The sequence below is a fragment of the Manis pentadactyla genome, chromosome 3 (genome assembly GCF_030020395.1).
Source record: "Manis pentadactyla isolate mManPen7 chromosome 3, mManPen7.hap1, whole genome shotgun sequence".
Taxonomy (NCBI): domain Eukaryota; kingdom Metazoa; phylum Chordata; class Mammalia; order Pholidota; family Manidae; genus Manis; species Manis pentadactyla.
In genome coordinates, this window is record NC_080021.1 from 140,411,642 (window position 1) to 140,428,728 (window position 17,087).

The 17,087-nt window shown below is 38.8% G+C and overlaps 1 protein-coding gene across 10 annotated transcripts in view; it reads left to right on the forward strand.

Moving 5' to 3' along the window:
- Positions 1-2,136: 2,136 nt before the first annotated feature.
- KIF27 (kinesin family member 27) overlaps positions 2,137-17,087 on the forward strand; it is a 147,889-nt gene continuing 132,938 nt past the window's right edge. For 3 of the 10 annotated variants that reach the window (XM_057498539.1, XM_057498537.1, XM_057498538.1), the window contains exon 1: positions 2,139-2,594. In XM_057498539.1, coding sequence (XP_057354522.1) covers positions 2,294-2,594 — 301 coding nt within the window. In that variant the 5' untranslated portion in view covers positions 2,139-2,293. Of the gene's footprint in view, positions 2,595-2,827; positions 4,048-15,026; positions 15,615-17,087 lie in introns of those variants that run through there. The other 7 variants (XM_036923220.2, XM_036923219.2, XM_057498540.1 and 4 more) reach the window with 7 other exon arrangements.

The window sequence follows — 17,087 nt, forward strand, 5'->3', positions numbered from 1 at the left end:
TATAAAAATCAAACGAATATTCATATTTGAACTGATTGTTTATAGTTCATAATGCATGATCAAAACCAAAAGTTCCTGTGATGACTGCCCTTGTACTGTTCACCATGTAAGAACTTATTCACTATGTAAGAATTTGTTCACCATGTAAGAACTTGTTCGTTATGCTTCAGAAGATTGGAGACTGATGAGAATTAGGCTTGGGGTGGATTAATGATTGTGCATTGAGCATTGAGTCCCCTATACAGAATTTTATTGTTGTTAACAACCATTTGATCAATAAATATGAGAGATGCCCTCTCAAAAAAAAAGAAAGTTCAATCTGAAATTCCTTACAAAAGGTTCCAGCAAAGCATATTTTAAAGATCCCATGTAATCAATTACTCTTCTTGCTGCACTTATGCAAATAATCAAGCCAACTGTTAATTGCTTTTCTTAATCTGGCTACTTCTAATAAAAATGAGAGTGATTTTAGAGAAAAGTATTATTTCAATAATGCAGCCTTATCTGTACTAAATCCTAATACTAGTCATTGGGAGATAAACTAGATCCAGAATTCTAGCTTCTTCAAAATATCTGGCTATGATTTCCCAGAGGTTTTAGTTTTCTCCTATCATTTCAATTAAAGTTTTACTACTTCTAGTTCTCATATTGTACCATGCATTCTTAATCTCATCAAGTTTGTCCTTCCAGAATGGAAAATCCAACTCCAGATATTACCACTTAACCTAATAACACAATTTGTTCTGTCTTGCCTAGAAGCCACAAAACTGCAAATAGTAATAGAAATGAAACCCAGAATAGAAGCACCAACCTCCCGAGGCCCTCTCCCCTGACCATTGATGGAAACCTAGTTGCACCCTTTACTGCGCCCCCTCTCAGCATGAAGCAGCCAGAGTGGTCATTGCCCCTTTTCCCTAGCAACAGCTAGAGTCTCAATCTGTAGAGAGGAAAATGAGACAGGGACCATAGGCTTAGACAGAATAAGGTGAGAGCCTCTGGAGAAAGCAAGACAAGATATTTGCAGTCAGAGCAATGTAACTACATGCTAAGAAACCCCCCACCCCACAACGCCCCTTGTTAGCCAGAAGTAGCCAGATCGAGTTGTCGCCCATTATGACCAAAAGGCTGGAATGTAAGGCTGGAGGCACTGGAGGGAGGAAAGCGAGGACAGTGCAAATGGAGCAAAGATAGCACCAAATAGCTCTGTGCCATATAAGGAAGGAATGGACAGCTCTTCCAGGATTCCAGTCCCCTGACATGCTGACAAACCCCGGACGCAGACCCCCTCCATCCTGAAGGAAGAGACCTCTGGCTGTCCATCACCCGACCCTGAGCCAATAAAAAATTCCCCACATACCCCTGATGCGGCCCACTTCCCCCTCTCCTCCATGTGCTTATAAAAACTCCCCGCCTATCTGGTTATGTGGGACTTCCCCAGCCTGTAACTAGCCAGACCGGGGAACTTTGCCCGGGAATTGCGCTCAAATAAACTGCCTGGCCCTTTGTTGCCTCTCGTCACCTGCTTATTTCAGCTAGAATTTATCATACAAGCAGCTTTTTTTCCCTCACCTTCACTCCTAAATTTCATGAGAGAATGAATGCTTTTTGAGGGTACTTAGATTGTGCTACTAAAAATGGCAGGGCTTGATGCATTTAAAACTAAATTGAAAAAGTTAAACATTGCGTTACCATAAGATCCAGCAATTCCCCTCCAAGGTCTATACCCAAAAGAACTAAAATAGTCTTTAAACAAATACCTGTTTAATGTACAAATACAGACAGCAAGCAAATACTTGCACACGAATGTTTATAGCAGCAACTCATAATAGCCAAAAAATGGGAAGAGCTCATAAGCCCATTAACTGAAGAATGAATAAGTAAAATGTGGTATGTCCATATGATGGACTAGTATCATAAAAAGGAATGAACGTTATTATAAATGCTGCAACATGGATGAACCTGGAAAACATTGTTTAGCAAACGAAGCCAGGCACAAAGCCACAAATTGTTTAATTCCATGAATACGATGTAGAACAGGTAAATCCATGGAGACAGAAAGTAGATTAGTGCTTCCCAGATTCTGGGGGAGAGGGGAATGGAAGTGACTGCTAAATGTCACACGGAATTCCCTTCGGGGTGGTGGAGATGTTTTGGAATCAGACAGGTGATGGCTGCGCAATACTGTGAACGGCCAAAGCGCCTGACTTGCACGCTTTAAAATAGTCCATTTTATGTTTGCAAACTTTACTTCAATGAAAATAAATTGAATTGGCCACTAAAATATTTAAAGGCAATGTTAATCTTTCTGATATTTATTTTCCAGACCCGCGGAGTTACTCTGGCTGAGCACCCAGAGACCCCCGCCTGGGTGCTGGCTTCGTGGTCAGGCTGCGGGGCTGGCCCCCAGGCGGCCGGCGCCCGGCAGCTGAGCGGAGGGGCGGGGCTCCTCAGGGGGCGGGGCCGGGCGCGTCAGCAGCAGGCTTTGTCGGTTGCCGGGAGAACTCACGACAACAAAAGGCGCGGGCAGCGGCGGCCCCGCGGAAGGAAGCCGGGAAGTCCTGCGCTGCGCCGGAGAGCGGGACCTAATCGAGCGGGTCCGTGAGTGGCTGGAGAGTCCGACGGGGCTGACGGGGCTGACGTGGCCGGGAGGGCTGGGTGCAGTGCGGCTCTCCGGCTCTTTGCCGTCGGCCGAGCCCGCGCTCCGGACCCGTTTTTGGGAGAAAGGGGCGCCGGCCGGGGGGGTGGCAGGCCGCGGCGGGAGGGCTCAGGGGGGCGGTTAGGGCGCGGGGGAGGCCCCGGAGGCTGCCCGAGGGGCCTGGGGTCAGCGTTGGGACCGCCGCCGAGCGGCCGGGGGAAGTTGGGTCCCCTGTGAGGTAGCGGGGTCGGGGGGAATAGGGACGCGCGGGAACACCGGACTGAGCCCCACTGCGCCGTATTCCTGGCGTTGCTTCTTCTAAGATCTGAAGAGGGATTGGAAGGCCCACCCTTACTGGGTGTTTTCGTTTTGTCCCAGGCCTCCTTTTCCCAGTGCGGATGTTGACACTTCGGTGCATTCTAAGCTTTGTGGAAGTTTTAAAGCCCCCTCTCTCAGAGCAGGTGACAACTGAGAAAAGGTGTCCAAATTCTTTCTCTGAAACACCTTTTAAAAACACTTGGCTACCTCCAAGTTTTTAATCTAGGTTGTTTTCCCTGCTCTATTCCTGTCTGCTCTATTCCTGTCTTCTCCATCTAGTTCTTCATGCACTTGGAGCCTTTTCTGAGATCCTTATGAGATTCACTATCCATTTGCTAAGAAGGTTCTTACGAAAATTAACTAACAAACCACTGTTTTTAGATAACTACTACCTCTGAAAAACCAGGGGTACAGGATGGCAGCGGTATTTGGAAACACTTTTTTCTGATAAGTGTCATGGCATCAGTGATCAAATTACTTCCCATGCTCAGATTTCAAAACTCCATTGAGTATGCCTAAATACCACCAGCCAATCAGATCTCACCTTACCTTACATTTATTGGTGACTTTATACATATGCTTCTGATGACTATAATTGATCAGAAACTGAAGAAGTAAGTGCTGTGGATTTTTTTAAAAACTTAAATTCTTAAATACTAATTTTTTACAAGGCTTATGTTTACGGATCCTTATTTTTTAATGATTAGGTTAATTTCGATTGCCTTTGGAGCCAAATTGTTAATAGATATAACTATTTTAAAACCAGGAAAGTGAAAATATCACAGTTACACTTGGCACCTTTTATTAACACTTTCGTTGGAAGTAGTTAGGTTTGGTTTAACACAGACCATGACTTTTAGTGTGCTGGCATAAAAAAAGAAATAAGCTAATCTGTATAATAACAACTTCAAATGTAGGTGTCCGGAGACATTTGGAAGAACTAACTCACCTAGCATCCCTGTGGTTTCTTTGGAAAAGTTCCCAGTACCAAATGATTGTGCAGTCGTTCATCATTGAAGAAAAGAGTTACCATACATATGGGTATTTATTTTTTTTAGTGCAGAATTTCACTTGAATGATTAAAACTGCCGAGGGTAGGTGCATCTTTCTGTTTTGCCCATTATAGTTCGTTGACTATATTTTGGGATTTTACAGCCCAAGGGAGTTGATATTTTTTTACCCTCAGTGGGCTCTTACAAGAATGATGTAAATATTTTTTGTTATTGTGAGCCTTTTCAGACTATCCACTCACGAAATTATAATTATCACAGTACTGCTGCAGGGTTTTTAAAGGCTAGTGAATATTAAATGTTTTAATTAACATAGCAAGTAGTGCTGAAAATGTTAGTCTTTTAGTCGGCGGGGTTACTGAATGATAGTGTTTAAGATTCCCTTTATCTAAAGAGCCTAACCCTACCCCAAACTGATTATTTTTCATCATCTGCACTTAAATATTATCATAGAGTACTTGTTTGTTACATTTCTTTTTTTAAACTTTTATGTGGCGTAAGCTTTATTTTACCAAGACTAAACATTTGTGTACAAGTTTTTATGCGAAAATATGTTTTCATTTCTCCTGAGTGTATACTTAAAAGAGAGGAGTTTCTGGGTCAAATGATGACTGCATTTAACTTTTTGAGGAGCTGCCAGACTGTTTTCCAAAATGACAGCATCATTTTACATTCCCATCAGGAGAGTATGAGGATTCCATATTCTCAACATTCTTGCCAACACTCTTTTCAGACCCTTTGCTCATTTTTATGTTGTCTTTTTACTCTTGAGTTGTAATAGTTCTTTATATATTCTATATATGAATACTCGTTACATACATGACTTGCAGATATTTTCTCCCATTGAGTGAGTTGTCTTTTCATTTTCTTGATGGTGTCCTTTGAGGAACAAAACTTTGAGATTTGATTAAATCCATTTAATCTATTTTTTCCTTTCATTGCTTATTGCTTTTGCTTTTGGTGTCATATCTGAGAAATCATTGCTTAATATAAGGTTACCAAGCGTTACCCTTATGTTTTCTTTAAAGAATTTTATAGTTTCAGCTCTTATATTTAGATCTGTAAATCAGTTTTAATTCACTTGTGTATATGATGTGAAGTAGGAGTCCAATTTCATTCCTGGGCATGCGGGATATCCAGTTGTTTCATGACCATTTGTTGAAAAGTCTGTCCTTTGCTCCAGTGAATTGTGTTGGCACTCTTGTTGAAAATCAATTGCCCATAAACGTGAGGGCTTATTTCTGGATTCTCAATCCTTTTCCATTGATCTTTAAGTCTATCTTATGTCAGTACCCCACTGTCTTGATAATTGTTGCTTGGTTTTAAAATTGGGAAAGTGTGTCTTCCACCTTTATTTTCTTTAGTATTGTTTTGGCAATTATGTGGCCCTTGAAATTCCATCGAGCATAATACCTCTAGCTCCATCCATGCTGTTGCAAATGGTAGGATTTGTTTTCTTCTTGTGGATGAATATATTCTGTTGTGTATATGTACTAACGTTCTTTATCCATTCATCTACTGATGGACACTTAGGTTGCTTCCATATCTTGGCCATTGTAAACAGTGCTGCCATAAACATAAGGCTGCATATATCTTTTTGAATCAAAGATCTTGTTTTCTTTGGATAAATTCCTAGGAGTGGAATTACTGGGTCAAATGGCATTTCTATTTTTAGTTGTTTGAGGAACTTACATATTGCTTTCCACAATGGTTGAACTAGTTTACATTCCCACCAACAGTGTAGGAGGCCCCTTTCTCTTCATCCTTGCCAACATTTATTGTTTGGATGAGGCCATCCTAACTGGTGTAAGGTGGTATCTCATTTTGGTTTTAATTCACATTTCCCTGATGATTAGCAATGTGGAGCATCTTTTCATGTGCTTGTTGGCCATCTGAATTTCTTCTTTGAAGAAGTGTCTGTTCAGATCCTCCACCCATTTTTTAATAGGGTTGTTTGCTTTTTGGGTGTTGAGGTATGTGAATTCTTTATATATTTTGGATGTTAACCCCTTATCAGATAAATTGTCTACAAATATATTCTCCTATACTGTAGGGTGCCTTTTTGTTCTGCTGATGGTGTCCTTTGCTGTAAAGAAGCTATTTAGTTTGATGTAGTCCCATTTGTTCATTTTTGCTTTTGTTCCCCTTGCCCAAGGAGATGCGTTCAGGAAAAAGTTGCTCATGTTTATATTCAAGAGATTTCTGCTTCTGTTTTCCTCTAAGAGTTTTATGGTTTCATGACTTACATTCAGGTCTTTGATCCATTTCGAGTTTACTTTTGTGTATGGAGTTAGACACTAGTCCAGTTTCATTCTCTTACATGGCAGCTGTCCAGTTTTGACAACACCATTTGTTGAAGAGGCTGTCTTTTCCCCCACTGTATATCCGTGGCTCCTTTGTTGTATGTTAATTGGCCATAAATGTGTGGGTTTATATCTGGGCACTCTATTTTGTTCCATTGTATGGGTCTGTTCTTGTGCCAGTACCAAATTGTTTTGATTACTATGGCTTTGTAGTAGACCTTGAGGTTGGGGAGCATAATCTGCCCAGCTTTATTCTTCCTTCTCAAGATTGCTTTGGCTATTCGGGGTCTTTTGTGGTTCCATAAGAATTTTAGATACTTGCTCTAGTTTGTTGAAGAATGCCATTGGAATTTTGAAAGGGATTGCATTGATTACTTTGGGCAGGATGGCCATTTTGGCAATATTAATTCTTCCTATCCATGAGCAAGGGATGTATTTCCATTTATTGGTGTCTTCTTTAATTTCTCTCATGAGTGTCTTGTAGTTTTCAGAGTAAAGGTCTTTCACCTCCTTGTTTAGGTTTATTCCTAGGTATTTTATTCTCTTTGATACAGTTGTAAATGGAATTGTTTTCCTGGTTTCTCTTTTTGCTAGGTCATCATTAGTATATAGGAATGCAACAGATTTATATGTGTTAAGTTGGTATCCTGCTACTTTGCTGAATTCAGTTATTAGTTCTGGTAGTTTTTTTGGTGAAGTCTTCAGGGTTTTCTATGTATAATATCATGTCATCTGCAAACAGAGTTTAACTTCTTCCTTACCGATCTGGGTGCCTTTTATTTTTTTCTGTTGTCTGATTGCTGTGGCAAGGATGTCCAGTGCAACACTTTTATGCTGGATAAAGGTGGAGAGAGTGGGCATCCTTGTCCTGTTCCTGATCTTAGAGGAAAAGCTTTCAGCTTTTCGCTGTTAAGTATGATGTTGGCTGTGGGTTTGTCATATATGGCCTTTATTATGTTGAGATACTTGTCCTCTAAACCCATTTTGTTGAGAGTTTTTATCATGAATGTATGTTGAATTTTGTCAAATGCTTTTTCAGCATCTATCGAGATGATTATGTGATTTCTGTCCTCCTTTTTGTTGATGTTGTGTATGATATTGATGGACTTTCGAATATTGTACCATCCTTGTATCCCTGGGATAAATCCCACTTGATCATGATGGATGATCTTTTTGATGTATTTTTGAATTTGGTTTGCTAATATTTTGTTGAGTATTTTTGCATCTATGTTCATCAGGGATATTGGTCTGTAATTTTCTCCTTGGTGGTGTCTTTGCCTGGTTTTGGTATTAAAGTGAAACTGGCCTCATAGAATGAGTTTGAACATATTCCCTCCTCTTCTACTTTCTGGAAAACTTTAAGGAGTATGGGTATTAGGTCTTCTCAAAATGTTTGATAAAATTCAGTGGTTAAGCCATCTGGTCGAGGCGTTTTGTTCTTAGGTAGTTTTTTGATTACCAATTCAATTTCATTGCTGGTAATTGGTCTGTTCAGATTTTCTGTTTCTTCCTGGGTCAGCCTTGGAAGGTTGCATTTTTCTAACAAGTTGTCCATTTATTTTAGGTTATCCAATTTGTTAGCATATAATTTTTCATAGTATTCTCTCATAATTCTTTGTATTTCTGTTGTGTCCATAGTGATTTTTCCTTTCTCATTTCTGATTCTGTTTATTTGTGTGGACTCTTTTGATATGTCTGGCTAGGGGTTTATCTATTTTGTTTATTTTCTTGAAGAACCAGGTCCTGGTTTCATTGATTCTTTCTGTTGTTTTATTTTTCTTGATTTTATTTATTTCTGCTCTAATCTTTTTCATGTCCCTGTTTCTACTGACTTTGGGCCTCATTTGTTCTTCTTTTTCTAGTTTTATTAATTGTAAGTTTAGACTGTTCATTTGGGATTGTTCTTGTTTCTTGAGGAAAGCCTATATTGCTATATACTTTCCTCCTAGAACTGTCTTCATTGCATCCCATAGGTTTTGGGCTGTTGAGTTGTTGTTATCATTTGTATCCATATATTGCTTGATCTCCGTTTTTATTTGGTCATTGATTATTTAGAAGCATCTTGTAAAGCCTCCAGGTGGGCTCTTTTGTTTTCTTTGCATAATTTATTTCTAATTTTATAACTTTGTGGTCTGAGAAGATGGTGGCAAAATTAGTCTTGTTTTTTTACTGTGGCTTTTTTTGTGGCCTAGTATATGATCTTTTCTGGAAAATGATCCATGTGCACTTGAGAAGAATGTATATCTTGCTCCTTTGAGTGTAGTGTAGTGTAGTGTAGATATCTATTAGGTCCCTCTGCTCTAATGCATTGTTCAGTGTGTCTGTTTCCTTACATCTTTTTTGTCTGATTGATCTGTCTTTTAGAGTGAGTGGTGTGTTGAAGTCTCCTAAGATAAGTGCATTGCATTCTGTTTTACCCTCTAATGCTGTTAGTATTTGTGTCACATTTTTAGGTGCTCCTGTATTAGATAAATAGATATTTATAATGGTCTTATCCTCTTCCTGGACTGACGTCTTTATTATTATGTTGTGTCCTTCTTTGTCTTTTGTGACTTTCTTTGTTTTGAAGTCTATTTTGTCTGATATATGTACTGCTACTCCTGCTTTTTTCTCCCTATCATTTGTATGAAATATCCTTTTCCGTCTGTTCACTTTTAGTCTGTGTATGTCTTTGGGTTTGTAGTGAGTCTCTTGTAGGCAGCATATAGATGGGTCTTGTTTTTTTATCCATTCAGTGACTCTATGTCTTTTGATTGGTACAGTCAGTCCATTTGCAGTTAGGGTGTACTTACTGCCATTGTAGGCTTTAGATTTGTCGTTACCAAAGGTTCAAGGATAACTTCCTTACTATCTAACAGTCTAACTTAATTCACTTAGTATGCTATTACAAACACAATCAATAGGTTCTTTTTTTTCCTCCTTTTCCTTCCACCTCCATTCTTTATATATTAGGTATTATATTCTGTACTGTTTATCCCTTGACTGACTTTGGGGCTAGTTGATTTGATTTTGTATCTGCTTATTAATTAATTGGTCTGCTGTTTTTACTGTGGTTTTATTTCCTCTGGTGACAGCTATTTAGCCTTAGAAACACTTCCATCTATAGCTGTCCCTCCAAAATATAATGTAGAGATGGTTTGTGGGAGGTAAATCCTCTCAGCTTTTGCTTATCTGGAAATTGTTTAATCCCTCCTTCATATTTAAATGATAATCTTGCTATGTAGAATATTTTTGGTGAGGTCCTTCTGCTTCATTGCATTAAATAGATCATGCCACTCCCTCTGGCCTGTAAGGTTTCTGTTGAGAAGTCTGATAGGCTGATGGGTTTTCCTTCGTATGTGATCTGTTTTCTCTCTCGGGCTACTTTTAATACTCTGTCCTTATCCTTGACCTTTGCCATTTTAATTATATGTCTTGGTGTTTTCTTCCTTGGGTCCCTTGTGTTGGGAGATCTGTGCACCTCTATGGCCTGAGAGACTATCTCCTTCCCCAGATTGGGGAAGTTTTCAGCAATCACTGCCTCAAAGACACTTTCTATCTCTTTTTCTTCTGGTACCCCTATAATGCGAATACTGTTCCATTTGGATCAGTCACACAGCTCTCTCAATATCTTTTCATTCCTAGAGTTTCTTTTTTCTCTCTGTGCCTCAGCTTCTTTGTATTCCTGTTCTCTAATTTCTATTTCATTTACCCTCTCCTCTACTTCATGTAATCTGCTTTTAAATCCCTCCATTATATGTTTCTTTTTAGATACTGCATTCTTCAATGTTTGTATCTCATTCCTTAATTCCCCCCTGCATTCTTGAATATTTTTCTATAGCTCCATGAACATGTTTATGATTTTTATTTTGAAATCTCTTTCAGGAAGAAAGATGAGGTCAGTTTCACTTGGCCCTCTTTCTGGTGTTTGTGGGATTTTGGTTTGAACCAGTTTCCTTTGGTGTTTCATATTTGTCAGTGGTACCCTGTAGTGCCCAGAAGCTCTACTCTCTGGAGCTGCTCAGCACCTGGAGCAATGATGGGGGTCACAGGCAAGCAGTGCTGTTGCCTGTCAGGAGGAAAAAGCTCTTTCCTGCTTCCTGGCTGCAGTGCCTGCCTCCACTGCAAAGGCCAGTGGGCTGAACAGGCAGGGAGAAGCCTCTGTGCTTTGCACTTGTAGCTGCCACAGGCAGGGCCGCCCTGGAGCTAGCCTGGTGTAATGTCAGGGGTGGCCGTTCAGTGTGCTGGTTCTGGCCTGGAGAAAGGCGCAGCAGGCTGTGTGTCATAGTGGGGGGCCTTGTAGCTGCATAGCCAGCCAGAGGGATGGAATGCCTGAAATTCCTGAAAGTTCCCAACCTGCTGGGCAGAGTACATCTGGACAATTTTGTCCACCTGTCATTCCTCCTGAGCAGTAAGCTCTATGTAATCCTTTCCCCTTTATCAGCCTTCTCGCTGTTAGGAAGTCTCTCAGACTGCCCATCTTTCTTTTGTCCCAGAGCAGCTGGTTGTGGATACATGTTTTCCACAAGTGGCTGGAATCTTAGTCTCTCCATGTATTCTGCCTGTCTTAGCTTTCCAACCCCACTAATCTTCAGAGCACCATGTAATGTAGGTTTGTGCTCCCAGAGCAGATCCAGGGCTGGGTGTTCAGCAGCCCTAGGTCCCCACTCCTCCCCACTCTGTTTCTCTTTCTTTCTCCTGTGAGCTGGGTTTGGGAAAGGGCTTGGGTCCATCCGGATCATGGCTTTTGCACTTCACCTTTTCCCTTGAGGTCTGATGTTTCCTCCAGGTGTATGTAGTCTGCCACAGCCTTCTTTCCTGTTGCTCTTTCAGTATTAGATGTGTTTGCTATATTTTCAAATTATATGTCATTTTGGGAGGAGGTTTCTGTCTTACCTGTCATGCCACCATCTTTAAGCCTCTCCTGGGAGTTTAATTTTTTTTCTTTTTATTTTTTTGTTGTAAAATGTTTGTGGCAAATGCCTGACCTTCTCTTTTTTTTTAATTTTGGTATCATTAATCTACGATTACAGGAAGAACATTATGTTTACTAGGTTCCCCCCTTCACCAAGTCCCCCCCACATACCCCTACACAGTCACTGTCCATCTGCGTAGTACGATGCTGTAAAATCACTACTTGTCTTCTCTGTGTTGCACAGCCCTCCCCGTGCCCCCCACGCACTATACATGCTAATTGTAATGCCCTCTTTCTTTTCCCCATCCTTATCCCTCCCTTCCCACCCATTGTCCCCAGTCCCTTTCCCTTTGGTAACTATTAGTCCATTCTTGGGTTCTGTGATTCTGCTGCTGTTTTGTTCCTTCAGTGTTTCTTTGTTCTTATACTCCACATATCAGTGAAATCATTTGGTACTTGTCCTCTGCTTGGCTTATTTCACTGAGCATAATACCCTCCAACTCCATCCATGTTGTTGCGAATGGTAGGATCTGTTTTTTTCTTATGGCTCAGTAATATTCCATTGTGTATATGTACCACATCTTCTTTATCCATTCATCTACTGATGGACATTTAGGTTGCTTCCATATCTTGGCTATTGTAAACAGTGCAGTGATAAACATAGGGGTGCATCTGTCTTTTTCTAACTGGAGTGCTGCATTCTTAGGGTAAATTCCTAGAACTGGAATTCCTGGGTCAAATGGTATTTCTATTTTGAGCATTCTGAGGAACCTCCATACTGCTTTCCACAATGGTAGAACTAGTTTACATTCCCGCCAGCAGTGTAGGAGGGTTCCCCTTTCTCCACAACCTCGCCAACATTTGTTGCTGTTTGTCTTTTCGATGATGGCGATCCTTACTGGTGTGAGGTGATATCTCATTGTGGTTTTAATTTGCATTTCTCTGATGATTAGCGATGTGGAGCATCTTTTCATGTGCCTGTTGGCCATCTGGATTTCTTCTTTAGAGAACTGTCTATTCAGCTCCTCTGCCCATTTTTTAATTGGATTATTTGCTTTTTGTTTGTTGAGGCGTGTGAGCTCTTTATATATTTTGGATGTCAATCCTTTTCGGATCTGTCATTTATGAATATGTTCTCCCATACTCTAGGATACCTTCTTGTTCTATTGATGGTGTCCTTTGCTGTACAGAAGCTTTTTAGCTTGATATAGTCCCACTTGTTCATTTTTGCCTTTGTTTCCCTTGCCCGGGGAGATATGTTCATGAAGAAGTCACTCATGTTTATGTCCAATAGATTTTTGCCTATGTTTTTTTCTAAGAGTTTTATGGTTTCATGACTTACATTCAGGTCTTTGATCCATTTGGAGTTTACTTTTGTGTATGGGGTTAGACAGTGATCCAGTTTCATTCTCTTACATGTAGCTGTCCAGTTCTGCCAGCACCATCTGTTGAAGAGACTGTCATTTCCCCATTGTATGTCCATGGCTCCTTTATCAAATACTAATTGGCCATATATGTTTGGGTTAATGTCTGGTGTTCCACTGGTCTGTGGCTCTATTCTTGTGCCAGTACCAAATTGTCTTGATTACTGTGGCTTTGTAGTAGAGCTTGAAGTTGGGGAGCAAGATCCCCCCCCACTTTATTCTTCCTTCTCAGGATTGCATTGGCTATTCGGGGTCTTTGTCGGTTCCATATGAATTTTTGAACTATTTGTTCCAGTTCATTGAAGAATGCTGTTGGTAATTTGATAGGGATTGCATCGAATCTGTATATTGCTTTGGGCAGGATGGCCATTTTGACGATATTAATTCTTCCTAGCCATGAGCATGGGATGAGTTTCCATTTGTTAGTGACCTCTTTAATTTCTCTTAAGAGTGTCTTGTAGTTTTCAGGGTATAGGTCTTTCACATCCTTGGTTAGGTTTATTCCTAGGTATTTTATTCTTTTTGATGCTATTGTGAATGGAATTATTTTCCTGATTTCTCTTTCTATTAGTTCATTGTTAGTGTAAAGGAAAGCTACAGATTTCTGTGTGTTAATTTTGTATCCAGCAACTTTGTTGAATTCTGATATTAGTTCTAGTAGTTTTGCAGTGGAGTCCTTACAGTTTTTAATGTACAATATCATGTCATCTGCAAATAGTGACAGTTTGACTTCTTCTTTACCAATCTGGATTCCTTGTATTTCTTTGTTTTGTCTGATTGCCATGGCTAGCACCTCCAGTACCACATTGAATAACAGTGGGGAGAGGGGGCATCCCTCTCTTGTTCCCGATCTCAGAGGAAAAGCTTTCAGCCTCTCACTGTTCAGTATGATGTTAGCTGAACATCATACTGGCCTTTATTATCATATATGGCCTTTATTATGTTGAGGTATACTTGCCCTCTATAACCATTTTGCTGAGAGTTTTTATCATGAATGGATGTTGGATTTTGTCAAATGCTTTGTCAGCATCTATGGAGATGATCATGTGGTTTTTGTCCTTCTTTTTGTTGATGTGGTGGATGATGTTGATGGATTTTTGAATGTTGTACCATCCTTGCATCCCTGGGATGAATCCCACTGGGTCATGGTGTATGATCCTCTTGATGTATTTTTGAATTCGGTTTGCTAATATTTTGTTGAGTATGTTTGCATCTACGTTCTTCAGGGATATTGGTCTATAGTTTTCTTTTTTGGTGGGTTCTTTGCCTGGTTTTGGTATTAGGGTGATGTTGGCTTCATAGAATGAGTTTGGGAGTATTCCCTCCTCTTCTATTTTTTGGAAAACTTTAAGGAGAATGGGTATTATGTCTTCTCTGTATGTCTGATAAAATTCTGAGGTAAATCCATCTGGCCCGGGGGTTTTGTTCTTGGGTAGTTTTTTGATTACCGATTCAATTTCGTTGCTGGTAATTGGTCTGTTTAGATTTTCTGTTTCTTTCTGGGTCAGTCTTGGAAGGTTGTATTTTTCTAAGAAGTTGTCCATTTCTCCTAGGTTTTCCAGCTTGTTAGCATATAGGTTTTCATAGTATTCTCTAATAAGTCTTTGTATTTCTGTGTGGTCCATCATGATTTTTCCTTTCTCATTTCTAATTCTGTTGATGTGTGTTGACTCTCTTTTTCTCTTAATATGTCTGGCTAGAGGTTTATCTATTTTGTTTATTTTCTCGAAGAACCAGCTCTTGGTTTCATTGATTTTTTCTATTGTTTTATTCTTCTCAATTTTATTTATTTCATCTCTGATCTTTATTATGTCCCTCCATCTGCTGACCTTAGGCCTCATTTGTTCTTCTTTTTCCAATTTCGATAATTGGGACATTAGACTATTCATTTGGGATTGTTCTTCCTTCTTTAAATGTGCCTGGATTGCTATATACTTTCCTCTTACTGCTTTTGCTGCATCCCACAGAAGTTGGGGCTTTGTGTTATTGTCGTCATTTGTTTCCATATATTGCTGGATATCCATTTTAATTTGGTAGGAGTTTAATTTTTAATATACTAATTCCACAACCAATGTTCAGAAATAAGTATAACATAATTTAGGAGTGTAAAAGCAGTTTTCCTGTTAGTTTTGATTAATTTTGAAACAGGTAATTTTGTTTTAAATTTATACTGACATAAAAATCCTTAAAACTGTTTTCATGGATTTATTTCTAATATTTGTTGCAAAGAGGTGTTATTTCTCAGTATAGAGTTATAAATCTAGTGCAAGGGTTTGCTTTTAACATATGTGTACAATTAGCCAATTATTTGCTTGCCTTAATTTTCTACTCCCCAATTATTCAATATTTAGATTAATGAGCTGGGAAACATAATACCACTGTAGAATGAGTGGCACAGTGAAATTCTGTGTATTTATCACTTAGCTTTACCATTTATCAATTCATGGTCATAATCCCCCAGATTATTTTGCAGCAAATCTGCCTTTATATCTTTTCATCTATAAATTATAGGTTTATTTTTACAAGACAGATTGACTATTTGTAACCATCTTATATTGGAACAAAATCTAATTTAATTAACCTTGCTTTTGAAGATAGTCAGTTTATCCGAAGAGTCAATAATTACATTGTTTTTGTTTTGATACACAGGAGTCCAGATCTTATGTAAAATGGATGTTTCGCACACTAGGAACCAAATTTTAAGCGGAAAGTCTAGTAAAATCTAAGCTGCCATGGGAGAAATACCAATAAAAGTTGCTGTCAGAATTAGACCTCTGCTGTGCACAGAGGTTCTTCATAATCTCCAAGCTTGTGTGAGAGTTATACCAAACACCCAGCAGATTATCATTGGGCGAGATAAAGTCTTTACTTTTGATTTTGTTTTTGGCAAAAATTCCACTCAAGATGAAGTTTATAATACATGTATAAAGCCACTAGTAGTGTCACTCATTGAAGGCTATAATGCAACTGTTTTTGCCTATGGACAAACCGGATCTGGGAAGACATATACCATTGGAGGAGGCCATGTTGGTAAGATTCTCATGCTCTTTGACTTTTATTTGAGACACTAGAAGGAAGCGAAAATATGACAGTACCAAACAGAGTAAATGAGCATATTCATTGGATGAAATAATGAGTAGGATAATCAGTGTATTGTCATCTTTTGAAGATTTGTTTTTAAATATTGAAGTTTAAGTGATTTAATTCATGATTATATTTGCTTGAGAAAAGAAGTTTAAGACTAGGTTCAATATTCAGCCATTTGCCATTTGTTTCCAGTTTTGAGATATGGTTGACATACAACATTTATTAGTCTAAGGTATACAAAATAATGATGTGATGGATGCATGTATTGCAAAATGGTTACCACAGTAAGCTTAGCTAACATCAATAACCTCACATGGTTACATATTTTTTGTGTGTGAGGAAACTTTTAAGATCTCTTTTAACAACTTTCAAATATACAATACAGTATTGTTAACTGTAGTCACCAGGCTATACATTACATCTCCAGAGCTTAATTACTCTTACAACTGGAAGTTTATACCTTTTGACCATCTTCACCCATTTCCCCAACCCGCAACTCCCTGCTCCAGAAACCTGTTGTCATTTTTAATGTAACTTAACATAGAAATAAATGAGTTAAACTGATCAGATTTTGTATCTCCTAATAAACCACTAGTAACTATTAGGAATCCTGCAACCAGGACTTAGAAGAAGTAGGAGAAATGTAAAGTGGGATTGCAAGTGATGTTTTAGAAATGAAGAGCTCCTGTCATTTCCAGGAAATAACAGTTTGATGTACATCATTCTAGAGTCCTCTAGACATCTTTATAGACATATTATAAACTTGCACATGTAGTTTTTGTTTCATTTTGTTTAATGAGGTGTTAACAACTGTGGTTCTGTGAATTTCTTTTTGTACTTAACAGTATAAAATATTTTACTTTTTCCCTTGTAGGTCAAAGAATTTAACCTTATTTTTTGGCTGTATAGTATTCGACAGTTTGAATGGATCATAGTTCATCCATTCCAGTATTAATGGACATTTAGGTCGTTTCTGATTTTTACTATTATAAAAAAGCTGCAGTGCATATCTTTCTATATTTAACTTTGCATCCATTTGTTAGCTATTTCTACAAAGTAGAGTCCCAGAAGTGAATTGTTAAGTCAAAGGATATGCATATTTAAAATGTGGGTAGATACTGACAAAATACCCTCCAAAGGCTGAACTAGTTCATGTTCTACCACCAATGTATGAAAGCCATTTGCTCATATCCTTGCCTCTTACTGTATTATAAATCCCAAATATTTCTCTTTGCCATCTGATTGCTGAAAAACTGTACTTTGTTGTTTGAAGTTAAATTTCTTGGTGGATTAGTAAAGTTAGTGAGCATTTTTTATTTCATTGTAAGGCTGTCTCTGTAGGAAATCAGTTGTGAGTCAATCATTTGCTGTTTGTTTATTGACCATACATATAATACTGTGTTTTTCCCCAATAAA